The 12,458-nt window shown below is 44.7% G+C and overlaps 1 protein-coding gene across 1 annotated transcript in view; it reads left to right on the forward strand.

Annotated features, from left to right (window-relative positions):
* Positions 1 to 12,458, forward strand: part of LOC310828278 (collagen alpha-6(VI) chain-like) — a 79,572-nt gene that overhangs the window by 15,536 nt on the left and 51,578 nt on the right. Inside the window, exons 3-7 of the mRNA XM_083705465.1 lie at positions 1,614 to 1,708; positions 3,257 to 3,886; positions 7,634 to 8,239; positions 9,321 to 9,884; positions 11,629 to 12,186. Of these exons, the coding sequence (XP_083561591.1) occupies positions 1,642 to 1,708; positions 3,257 to 3,886; positions 7,634 to 8,239; positions 9,321 to 9,884; positions 11,629 to 12,186 (2,425 nt within the window). The 5' untranslated portion in view covers positions 1,614 to 1,641. The remainder of the gene's footprint in view (positions 1 to 1,613; positions 1,709 to 3,256; positions 3,887 to 7,633; positions 8,240 to 9,320; positions 9,885 to 11,628; positions 12,187 to 12,458) is intronic.

Genomic DNA, 12,458 nt, shown 5'->3' on the forward strand with positions numbered 1-12,458 from the left:
TTCGCATTCCACCCATATCCCTTGATCTTTTACCCTTGACCTTTCACTCCTGACCCTTGACCTTTCAGCCTTGACCCTCTGACCATTGACCTTTCACCATTCACCCTTGACCTTTCACCACTCGCTCTTGACATTTCACCCTTCACCCTTGATCTTTCACCCTTCACCCTTGGCCCTTCACCCTTGACCTTTCACCCTCTTTGTCAGGCATTGTCCCCTACTTCTCCTCATCTAGCCAGTCTCTGACACTGGGTGACCTCAGGCTAGTCACAGCCTCTCAGCCTAACCACCTTTACTGTGTATCTGAAGAAGTGTGCATGCACACGAAAGCTCATACCAAGAACTAACTTAGTTGGTCTTTAAGGTGCTACTGGAAGGATTTTTTTTTTTTTTTGACTATGGCAGACCAACACGGCTACCTATCTGCACCTTTACAGAGTTGTTGTGAGGATGCAATGAGGAGGAGGAGAACCATGAATAACTTACTCCTTACATTAAAGAAAACAAAAGAGATTATTGTGGATTTTAGGAAATGTAAATTAAATATTCAGCCACTTATTATTGAGGGGAAATGTGTAGAACAGGTCTCGGTGTTTTGATTTCTGGGAATGGAGTTGAGAGATGACCTAACCTGGGGAGAAAACAGCAAAGACCTGATGAAGAGAGCACAGCAGAGGTTATATTTTCTGAGAATCCTTCAGAAAAATAATCTCTCAAAGGACCTGTTGATGGCATTTTACCATTGTAGTGTTGAGAGTGTATTAACTTATGGTCTGTGTGTGTGGTTTGGGAGCTGCGTGGTCAAGGAAAAAACAATGTTGTCCAGGGTTGTAAAGACTGCAGAGAGAATAACTGGGTGCACTCTTCCCACCTTGGATCAAATCTATGCTTCCAGGTGCCATAAGAAAGCTGCAGAGATAGTGCAGGATAGTGCGCACCCCAGAAATGATCTCTTTCAGCTTCTGCCTTCAGGAAGAAGGTACAGGGTTATAAAGACTAGAACTAGCTGCCTGAGAAACAGTTTCTATTCAAATGCAATTTTGGTTTTAAATGCGGTGTACGGTAGTCTCCTGCCAACCTAGCAGTTCGAAAGCACACCAGAAAGTACAAGTAAATAAATAGGTACCACTCCGGCGGGAAGGTAAACGGCATTTCCGTGCACTGCTTGGAAGGTTTGCCAGAAGCAGCTTAGTCATGCTGGCAACATGACCCGGAAGCTGTACGCTGGCTCCCTCGGCCAGTAAAGCGAGATGAGCGCTGCAACCCCAGAGTCGGTCATGACTGGACCTAATGGTCAGGGGTCCCTTTACCTTTTTAAGGTAGTCTCTATGGGAGTATATTGTATTTAATTATGGGGTATCAGAGTTTTTAGGGGGCTAAACAGGCTAGGATAGCTGGGATAGCAGGCTTGTTGGGTTTCTGAATGTCTGATGTAGATTTTCAGTTTCATTGTTCTGTATGGGACAATGACAATAAAGATTATCGTATCATATCGTATCGTATTGTACACCACCTAGAACTCCTTGGAGGAAAAATTGGTATCAGTGAAATGAAATGAAATGAAATGAAATGAAATGAAATGAATGTGATTATGATGTCTCCCCCACCTCCAGATTTTTTCCTGGCTCATTTGTGCACAGAATGAAGATGTTTCTAATTTTTCTTCTGGTTACTCTCGGAGCACAGACGTCTACAGCACAGAGACCTGGTAATTCAGTATCCTTTTTAAAAAATGTAGCATGTCATATTTTGTGTTAAGATCAGCGGTTCTAAATAAACACAATTTTCACAATTTTCAATTGTGTCTATTTAAAGACGCTGGTAGCATTGAGATAAATTCAACGGTGTAAATAAGTTTTGATGGATGTAACAATGGATTATTGAATGGTTTCGTTAATTCTAAATATGCAGGGATGTATGGTATGCAAAATGAACCACGGAAAAAGAAGGGAAGTCACTGATTTAAGGTTGTCTAAATGGATATTTTGAAATGTAATTTAGAAAATTATATAAATTTTATTAAATTCTCAGTGATCCTTACAGTCTGGTGGCAATTTAGATCATAAGCTACTTTCAAATAGATATTTGGTAGTAGGTTTGCAGCGGGGGGGGGGAGAGAGAGACGGAGTTCAGGGCCGGCTCACCCATGTGGCAAGGTGAGGTGCCTCGGGCGGCAGGATTCGCAGGGGCAGCAGCAGATCTGGCCTCCAAGGAATGCATCATCTGCTGTTGCCACCACCATTGGCAGCAACGGCCGGATCTGTTGTCTCCTTGGCAGCCCTCCCTCGATGCCATCTCTACAATAGGAGAGAATGCTGGTTTCCTCGCACTCATAGAGAGGAAATGGTCGGGTCTGTTGTTCCCTGGGCACTGCACCCCCCCTCTTTTTTTTTGCCTCAGGTGCCAAAATATATTGAGCCAGATCTGGGATAGCTACATGTGAAACTTTAGAAAACTGCATATGTATAGTTGGCATTATCATTATTATCCTTAATATTAAATTATTTTTAATGAGACAAGGATTCAGGGGCAGACAACAGCAAGCCAGTTTTGTTTGTGTGTTGTGTAAATTCGGAGGACAAAGTGTGACCGCAGGGAAATGTGAGGCATGTTATAACATTTGATGCACTTAATTCTTCAAGATATTTTTACACTGCCCTTCATTTCTCTAGAGCAATTTACAAGAAAGACTAAAGCAATTTCAGTGTAAATACAAAGTACAATAAATTGAGGATACAAGTTCACAAGAGCAATAGATTTATTGGTATATTTCTGACATCAGAGAATATTAACAAATAAAAGAGAATTCATGATAAACTGTATAATTTTTACATATTCGGGTTTCACTTCTTTTTATTTATTCATACCCTGCAACTGTCCCAGAAAAACCAGGACAACCTATTTTTTATCATGAGGGGGGGAAATGGCGGCCATTTTGGGCACCGTGATCTCGTGCAATTTCATGCTGTGATTTCCCACAAGAAAAGCACTTTGGGGGCCACGATCTTGTGTGGTGCCCCAAAAGGCATGTTTTGGGGCACTATGTCCCCCCAAAACACTTTGGGGAGGGGAATCATGAGAGATCACAGCACCCTAAATGGCCGCCGTCCTCTCACAAGAAAGAAAAAATGAGAAGCTGTGGTCCTGGAAGATGGTGTCCTGTTTTTTTACCTTCAATTTGTTGGAAGGTATGCTTATTGTCTGTGTAAAGCCCTGATAAGCTTATGCACTAAGTTTTTCTTTTCTGCTTTCTCAGCCTCTGAATCTGCAGATATTGTCCTTTTGATCGACAGCTCTGATGCCCTTGGGAGAAGAGCTTTTCCAACTGTGAAATCCTTCATTAACAGAATCATCAACAGTCTCCCAATTGGCCCAAACAGGTATCGAATTGCACTCGTGCAATACAGCGATGAAGTGAAGGTTGAATTCCAGCTGGATGACTATAAAGCAAAGAACCCCATGATGAACCAACTCAAAAAGGTTTCATTCAAAGGTGGACCTTTAAGGACCGGGAACGCCATACGAAGGGTCCATGAGACATTTTTCAGAAGCCCGAGAAAAGACAGAAACCAGATTGTGGTGGTCACAACTTCAGCGACGTCAGATGATCCTGTGGAAGAAGCAGCAAGCCGACTGAGGCGGGATGGGATAAAAATAATCGCGTTAGGAATCCAGGAGGCATTGCCTCAAGCGCTGCAGTCAATAGCTACTCCTCCATTCCACTATAAATTTGGTACACCAAGGGATCTCCTAGCGTTTTCTCAAAACATGTCTAAAGTTATTGGAAAGGCAGCACAAATGGAGATTTTCACGGCCACGCCAACGCCTGCACCTCCAAGGGTGACAAAAAATGTCACAGGAACCGTTGGTCCTGTATCTCCAGAAGGTAAAGAAAACAAGGAAGCAGAATTTCAGAAATATGGGGCAGAAAATCCCAAACCGCATTCGCACCAAACTTTGGAAGCGCTATGATACCACTTTACATTGCCGTGGCTTCTCCCCAAAGAATTCTGGGAGCGGTAGTTTGCTAAGGGTGCTGAGAGTTGTTGAGCAACCCCTGTTCTCCTCACAAAGTTTAAAGTCCCAGCATTCGTTGGGATGAAGGATCGGTTGTTAAATCACTGCAGGAATTGTAGCTCTTTGAGGGGGACATGGGGAGCCCTGTGGGTTAAACCACAGAGCCTAGGACTTGCTGATCAGAAGGTTGGCAGTTTGAATCCCCGCGACGGGGTGAGCTCCTGTTGCTCGGTCCCTGCTCCTGCCCACCTAGCAGTTTGAAAGCACATCAAAGTGCAAGTAGATAAATAGGTACCACTCTGGCGGGAAGGTAAACGGCGTTTCTGTGCGCTGCTCTAGTTCAGAAGTGGCTTAGTCATGCTGGCCAATAAAGTGAGATGAGCGCCGCACCCCCAGAGTCGGCCACGACTGGATCTAATGCTCAGGGGTCCCTTTAGCTTTACCTTTACCTAACAACGCTTTAAGGCTTAACAAACCACAGTTCCCAGAATTCTCGGAGGCAGGGGAACCATGACAGTTGAAAGTGGTCTCACAGTGCTTGAAATGTATGATGTGAATGTTTCCTAGACGATACATTAACTTCACGTATATATCTAATGTATATATTTTTAAAATGACACTGGGGCTGCAGTGTGTGGGGCCGAAGGACAGTACATTCATTTGCCAGAGGGAAGAAGAGGTGAGCAATCTATTTCATCTCTGTGGGTCTCCAGCAAGGGCAGGATTCTGCAGCGTACTTCGGCGGGGAAAAAACAAATAGAGGAACTTAGCTACTGTCTTGGTGAGCTCCTGGTCTCTCCCCTGTAATAAGAAGCGTATAACCTCTGTCTCTCATTTCCATGTTGGAATACATTTTGTTGTTGTTGTTTAGTCGTGTCCGACTCTTTGTGACCCCATGGACCAGAGTACGCCAGGCACTCCTGTCTTCCACTGCCTCCCACAGTTTGGTCAAACTCATGCTGGTAGCTTCGAGAACACTGTCCAACCATCTCGTCCTCTGTCGTCCCCTTCTCCTTGTGCCCTCCATCTTTCCCAACATCAGGGTCTTTTCCAGGGAGTCTTCTCATCTCATGAGGTGGCCAAAATACTGGAGCTTCAGCTTCACGATCTGTCCTTCCAGTGAGCACTCAGGGCTGATTTCCTTCAGAATGGAGAGGTTTGATCTTCTTGCAGTCCATGGGACTCTCAAGAGTCTCCTCCAGCACCATAATTCAAAAGCATCAATTCTTCAGCGATCAGCCTTCTTTATGGAATACATAGATGGTCTAAAAATTTTTGGCGGAGATCATCATACATTTTACATTTAAGGACCATGTGAGCTAGAGTTTCCACCAGGTGGACATCACATGGGCAGATCCTATCTCCTTCTGCCATACCCGCAAACCTACCCCAAAGGAGGTTAGAAGGATTAGAATTGAACCTAGCCAGCGAAAAAACCCTTCTTTCTTAAACAAACAAACAAACAAAAATTGTAAATAATTAAGGTTAAATTCCTGCGCCCAAAAGAGTTGAAAATAAAGAGGGGAACATGCTTTTTCCGCATCTGAGATTAGTTCCTGGCTCGCTTCAGCAGCACTTATACTAAAATTGGAACGATACAGAGAAGATTAGCATGGCCCCTGCCATGTTGTTGCAAAACAAATTAATCCATTCCAGACTTCTAAAAACAACCCCTAAAACAGCAATTTAAATGATCCATAAAATGAAAACTGTGTGGAACCCAGTTCAGCTACTGATTGATTGATTGATTGATTGATTGTGTGACTGCGAAAATGAATTAAAGCCCCCCATCCAAACAATGACTATCATCAGTGAAGATAAGATTTTTTAATTTTTTTTATTATCTAGAATACTGTCTTATTTATTTTATAGCACAGTCTGGGGGGCTTTAATCCATTTTCGCAGTCACACAATCAATCAATCAATCAATCAATCAATCAATCAATCAATCAGTAGCTGAACTGGGTTCCACACAGTCACACACAAAAATGAAGCAAAAAAGCCTCAAAAGCAAAAATGCAAAAATAAATAGCAAAAATAAAAGTGCTAAACTTAATCCATTCCGGAAGTCCCTTTGACTTCCAAAATGTTCGAAAACCAAGGCACAGCTTCTGATTGGTGCAGGCGCCCCTGAAACAATAGCTGACAGCCGCATCGGATGTTCGGCTTCCAAAAAGTGTTCAAAAACCAGAACACTTAATTTTGGGTTTTCAGCGTTTGAGAACTAAGGTACCACTGTAGTTCCATTTCAATAAATGAGCATAGCTAAGTTAGGTCCATTAATTTCGATGGGTCTGCTCTTGAAATTTAGCTGGATATCACCCCAGATGGAAATGCACCAACTATTTATTCAAAGCTGCAGGGCAGAAATTTCTGACTTATAAGAAGAGCAGGAAAACAGCTTGGCGGAATAATGTCCCGATTGCTGATTGTCTTGGCCTGAATCGGCGAGACTTACTGCCAGCACAGCATGTCTAGCCCCCCTCTCTGTCCCCTCTCTCAGACTTTGCATCCAACAGTGAAAGCATTTTCCTATCAATCCTCTCACACTTCCCTTAATGTTTGTCCCTTAAAGAGACACTGCACAACTCACCTGGCTCTTTCTTAGGAGAATGGAACTGGTCTCCCTGATAAGAAATCTGAAAGGTAACTTGGGGGATTTGAACCTTTCAGGCATACGGTGAAAAGCAGATTCACAATTATCCTATTAGCTTGAAAAACAATATGCAACTGTTTGTTGCCATCAGAATGCTAGCAGAGGTGGGGGGCAGCGGTGGGAGGGGCAGAGGCTGGGCACCCACAGCAAAAATTTTGTGGGTCCCCAGGACCCCCTGGAGATGGTACCAGTGGGGCTGGCTACCCATTTGCTGACCCCTATCCTCCCAAGACAGAGCAACTCGATTCTCTTCCTGGTGGAGGGAGGGGGGCTTCAGCAAGTCTCTCCCCCCTAATGGCAGAAATGGCTTTGCTAAGCACATTCCCAAAGCAGTTCAGGAGACGGTGAATGCCTAGGACCACAGAACATTCTTTGTGCACTTAAAAAACTTGAGCAGAAGATGATGGAGTTTATGGAGCTGGCTGATCTCACCGGGAGAATCCGCGACAGAACGAAGAGGAACACCAGGAAGATTGGAATAAATTTAAAGACTATTTGAATAAAAATTGTAATATTAAAGATATGTAACCACTTGAAAGAAACAATTAGGCCTAGGATTATAATGGAATTAAATTTATAAAGAAGAAAATGTACGATAAGGAAAGCTATGTAATATGATTAGGACTGCAATATGGTTTTTTGAAACACTAATACTGGAAACTGCTACATATAATTACTAAGAAATTCGGATGGAAAAGATTCGAGGAAGTCAAATACTATGTTTATGAAGATGGATGGTACTTAATTTTAATTAATTAAGTGGTAATATGTTGCATGTATCTTTTTTCTTTTTTTTCTCCTATTTTTTGTTTGTCTTTATTATTGTTAATCTCTTCTTTTTTATTATGTTTACCTACTGAAAATAATAAATATTATTTGAAGGGGGAAAAAACTTGAGCAAACAAATTGTGCGGTGGGGAGTTGGATTACTAACGCTGTGCTATTCCCCCCCCCCCCCAGCTCTGACGTGCCGTGAGGACTCAATTGCAGACGTCGTGTTTATTGTGGATGAGGCTGTTTCACAGACGAACGCTGAACATATCAGAGAATTCTTGCAAAACACAGTAAACTCTCTTGACGTGAAGGAAGCATGCATAAGGATGGGCATCGTGACGTACAGCACGGAGGCCAAAGTATTAACTTCTCTGGGAGACGAAACGAAGAAAACGGACATTCTTCAGAAAATTAGGAGCTTTTCCCCTAAAGAAGGGAAATCTCATTTGGGTGCTGCCATTAATATGACCACAAAACGTGTTTTTGCCGACAGGAGAAGGAGTGTAGAGAAGGTAGCCACCATTATCACCCACAGGCCCTCGGATGACGATATAAGAGGGGCAGCTTCTCTCATTAGCAGGGCTGGTGTGACTGTCTTTGCCATCGCCACTGAAAGAGCAGACGCCACTCAGTTGACTCAGATTGTGTCAGATCCGCCAGAACAGAATATTATCAAACTGAAACAATTTTCCGAACTGCCCGGACAGGACAGGACGTTTCACAAGAAACTCTTCAACAAAATAAAATACAGACTCTATATCCAACCTGCAATGACAACACAGCTCAAATCAGGTAAAGACACTGACGCAATCTGGTCCTAGCTTTGGTCTTTCAGCTCTTTGTTTTGAGGTTTCAAATATAATATAATAATAATAATTTATTATTTGTACCCCGCCCATCTGGCTGGGTTTCCCCAGCCACTCTGGGCGGCTTCCACAGAGACCAAAAATACACTAACATGTCACACATTAAAAACTTCCCTGAACAGGGATGCCTTAAGATGTCTTCTGAATGTCAGGTTGTCTTTGACATCTGAAGGGAGGGTGTTCCACAGGGTGGATGCCACTACCGAGAAGGCCCTCTGCCTGGTTCCCCGTAACCTCACTTCTTGCAATGAGGGAACTGCCAGAAGGCCCTCGGTGCTGAACAATGGGGGTGGAGACACTCCTTCAGGTATACTGGACCGAGGCCGTTTAGGGCGTTAAAGGTCAACACCAACACTTTGAATTGTGCTCGGAAACGTACTGGGAGCCAATGCAGATCTCTCAGGACCGGTGTTATGTGGTCCCAGCGGCCACTCCCAGTCACCAGTCTAGCTGCCGCATTCTGGATTAATTGCAGTTTCCGGGTCACCTTCAAAGGTAGCCCCACGTAAAGCGCATTGCAGTAGTCCAAGCAGGAGATAACTAGAGCATGCACCACTCTGGCAAGACTCTGAAAAGACCACTGAACTGTGAAAAACTAACCTGTATAAATGTTTTCTCCTTTCTCCTTTTTTAATATATATATATATATACGAAAGCAAATATATATATATATATATATATATATATATTCTGCCTTCATTTTTTTAAACATTCTGCCTACCATATTTTTGATACCACAAACTCTGTCTGCATTTGGCCCTCTGCCTGCATGGCTTTGAATATTATCATGCAAGTCCAATGCTTATCTTTCGGGTCCAACGTGAGGATGAGGAACTTGTGGCTCTCTGAATATTGCCTAACTACAACTCCCATCATCCTTGTCCACTCACCATGTTGACTGAGGCTTATGGGACTTGGAGTCCGGCAACACTGGAGGGCTGCAGGTCCCCACCCAGACTGTGTTGAATTGACCTCTACTGACATAAAATCTCTCTATATTCTTGTAGGATGTATGGAGACAGAAAGGGCTGATATTTATTTTCTCCTTGATGATTCGTCAAGCATTCGTGTCGATGAGTTCAAGAAGATGAAGACTTTTGTGATGGAAGCTATTAAGCTGTTTACTATAGGACCTGATAATGTTCGATTTGGAGTTGTTCAGTATTCAAAAAATACTATCTTACCAATTAGACTTGGTCAGCACACCACCCGCATCAGTTTAGAAAAAGAAATGAATCATATCAGACATAGAGCACTACCAGAAACAAATACAGGAGCAGCTATAAATTTCACACGGCCATTGTTTAAGGACACAAGACAACAGTGTCGCGGCAATGTTCCCTGCTACCTCATTGTGCTGACGGATGGGGAAGCACATGACGACGTGAAGGTAGCTGCTCAGCTGCTGAGACAGGCAAATGTCAACATTTACGCCATTGGAGTGAAAGACGCCATCAAAGAAGAGTTGTTTGATATTGCGGGCTCAGCGTCAAGGGTTTACTTTGTGCAACAGTACGAAGCCTTGGAAAAAATAAAAAATGTTGTTTTTCGGGACATATGCAATGAAAAGGGTAAAGAGAAATTCCCTTGGTAATTCTTTCCATAAACAGAATAATAATAATAAAATAATAATAATATATTTTTATTTATACCCCACCCATCTGGCTGGGTTTCCTCAGCCACTCTGGGCAGCTCCCAACAGAGTATTAAAAATACAATAAAACATCAAACATTAGAAACATCCCTAAACAGGGCTGCCTTCAGATGTCTTCTAAAAGTCAGATAGTTGTTTATTTCCTTGACATCTGACAGGAGGGAGTTCCACAGGGCGGGCGCCACTACCGAGAAGGCCCTCTGCCTGGTTCCCTTTAACCTCACTTCTCACAGTGAGGAAACCACCAGAAGGCCCTTGGAGCTAGACCTCAGTGTCCGGGATGAATGATGGGGGTGGAGATGCTCCTTCAGGTATACTGGGCCGAGGCTGTTTAGGGCTTTAAAGGTCAGCGCAACACAGCGGCGTAGCGTGGGTTATCAGCACCCGGGGCAAGGCAAGTAATTTGCGCCCCCTAACCCGGGGCAAGGCAAGTAATTTGCACCCCCTAACCCGGGGCACGGCGAGTACAGTAATTTACTCTCCCAAGCAGCAGCAGCGAGGCTTCTCTTTCCCCCGCGCTCTCCCGGAGCTGCCTCTTTTCTTTCCTTTTTCCCCTTTCTCCAAGGCTTTTCGCTTTCTCTCCTTAATTGATTCCCCCTCCACACCGCGGCGTTTCCTGGCTGCTTCCCCCCCCTCTCTCCTCCTCGCTCTGCTTGCCTTGCCCTGCCCTGCCTGAGGGCGCCCTGAGGAGACTCCGCTCTCCTTTTTGACCAGGCGAGGTGGAAAAAAGGGGGGAAAGTCTCTTCCCGCCCCCTTGCCAGACTCCCGGCTCGGCGCGGCCAGTGGAGAGAGAGCTGCAATTACCATAAAGCTCCTCTCCCTCCGCTTCGCCAAGCTGTCAAAGCCCGGCAGCAGCGGCAACGGCAGCAGCAGGCGCAGCCAGACCCCCGCCAGCCAGCCAGCCAGCCCACCCGCCCGGCTTCCTCTCCTTTTTTTGCCCGCGGCAGAAGGCTTCGCTCTCCCCCTTCCACGACCTCCTCGCCAAGCCGAGCGAGCGCGGGCTCCCTAACCCGTGGATTTTAGTAGGGGCAGAGAGCTGCTAGTGCGAGTGCGCCCCCGCCCATGTTGCGCCCGGTGCGGCCGGCCCCCCTGGCACCCCCCACGCTACACCACTGGCGCAACACTTTGCATTGTGCTCAGAAACGTACTGGGGGCCAATGTAGGTCTTCCAGGACTGGTGTTATATGGTCTCGGTGGCCACCCCCAGTCACCAGTCTAGCTGCTGCATTCTTCAAGGACAGGGAGCCACTACAGAAAAGGCCCATTCCCATGTTGCCATTCTGGATTAGTTGTAGTTTTCGAGTCAATGCTGTCAAGCAAACCCAAGTCCTTTTGCATCAATATTTTCATGAACATTTATTGCTTCCAGAACCTATTTTCTGGTTGGAACTACTAGACACTACAGGGTATGCAACTTGTAGGCTGCTTCCGTGACTGCATGCTGTGAAGCAGTTTACTATTATTTGTAAAATAAATTTAAAAAATAAACTCAATTTGGGGAAAGGGGGTGCAATTTCCTGCTCCACCTCAAGCAACAAAATGTCCTCGATCTGCCCTGCTTTAACATGTTTCTTTTCTGCTGAAACCACATAAGCAATGAATTTGGCCTAATTCAAATGTATTTCTTTTAACCTGAGCAATCCTTGCTTTTCCTTCCACAGCCTGTGAGGTGAGGAAGGTTGATGTCATGTTCCTAGTGGACAGCTCTGGTAGCATACACCCTGAGGACTTTGCAAAAATGCAGAACTTCATGGCAGAGTTTGTGAAAAAATCTAACATTGGCCCAGAACAAATGTGTGTTGGTGCTGTGCAGTTCAGTGGCACAACCGAAGAAAAGTTTCCCCTCAATAGGTACTTGACAAAGAATGATATCATTGACGCTATTGGGGATATGTCTCTTATCGGAGCCAACACACTCACTGGAGAAGCACTGGCAAATATTGCCAAGTATTTTGAGGCTGCCAAAGGGGCACGACCTGGCGTCCACAAAGTTCTCATCCTGATCACTGATGGGGAAGCACAAGATGAGGTGAAAACTCCAGCCACAGCCCTGAGAGATAAAGGCATCACAATCTACTCAGTTGGCGTTTTTAATGCCAATAAAACTCAGCTCGAAGAGATCAGTGGGAAACCTGAGAGGGTGTTTTACGTCGAGAACTTTGATGTTTTGAATAAGGTACAGAATGAGCTCAGGTTTGGTGTGTGCAACCCTGAAGAGGGTAAGTACTGTTTCTATTGCTCTTGGGTACATATGCACAGTGTGTGTGTGTGTGTGTGTGTGTGTGTGTGTGTGTGTGTGTGAGAGAGAGAGAGAGAGAGAGAGAGAGAGAGAGAGAGAGTGTTCTGCAGCAGCAAGATGGCAGTGCTTCAAATGCTATCTTCCAGTAGAAAGATAATCTAAAACTCAGTTTTAGGGCGTATAAGTCAAATTACATTTCATTATACCCCCATCGGGGGACGTGGGTGGCGCTGTGGGTTAAACCACAGACCC

Source organism: Podarcis gaigeae (assembly GCF_964106915.1).
Source record: "Podarcis gaigeae genome assembly, chromosome: 12".
Classification (NCBI taxonomy): Eukaryota; Metazoa; Chordata; class Lepidosauria; order Squamata; family Lacertidae; genus Podarcis; species Podarcis gaigeae.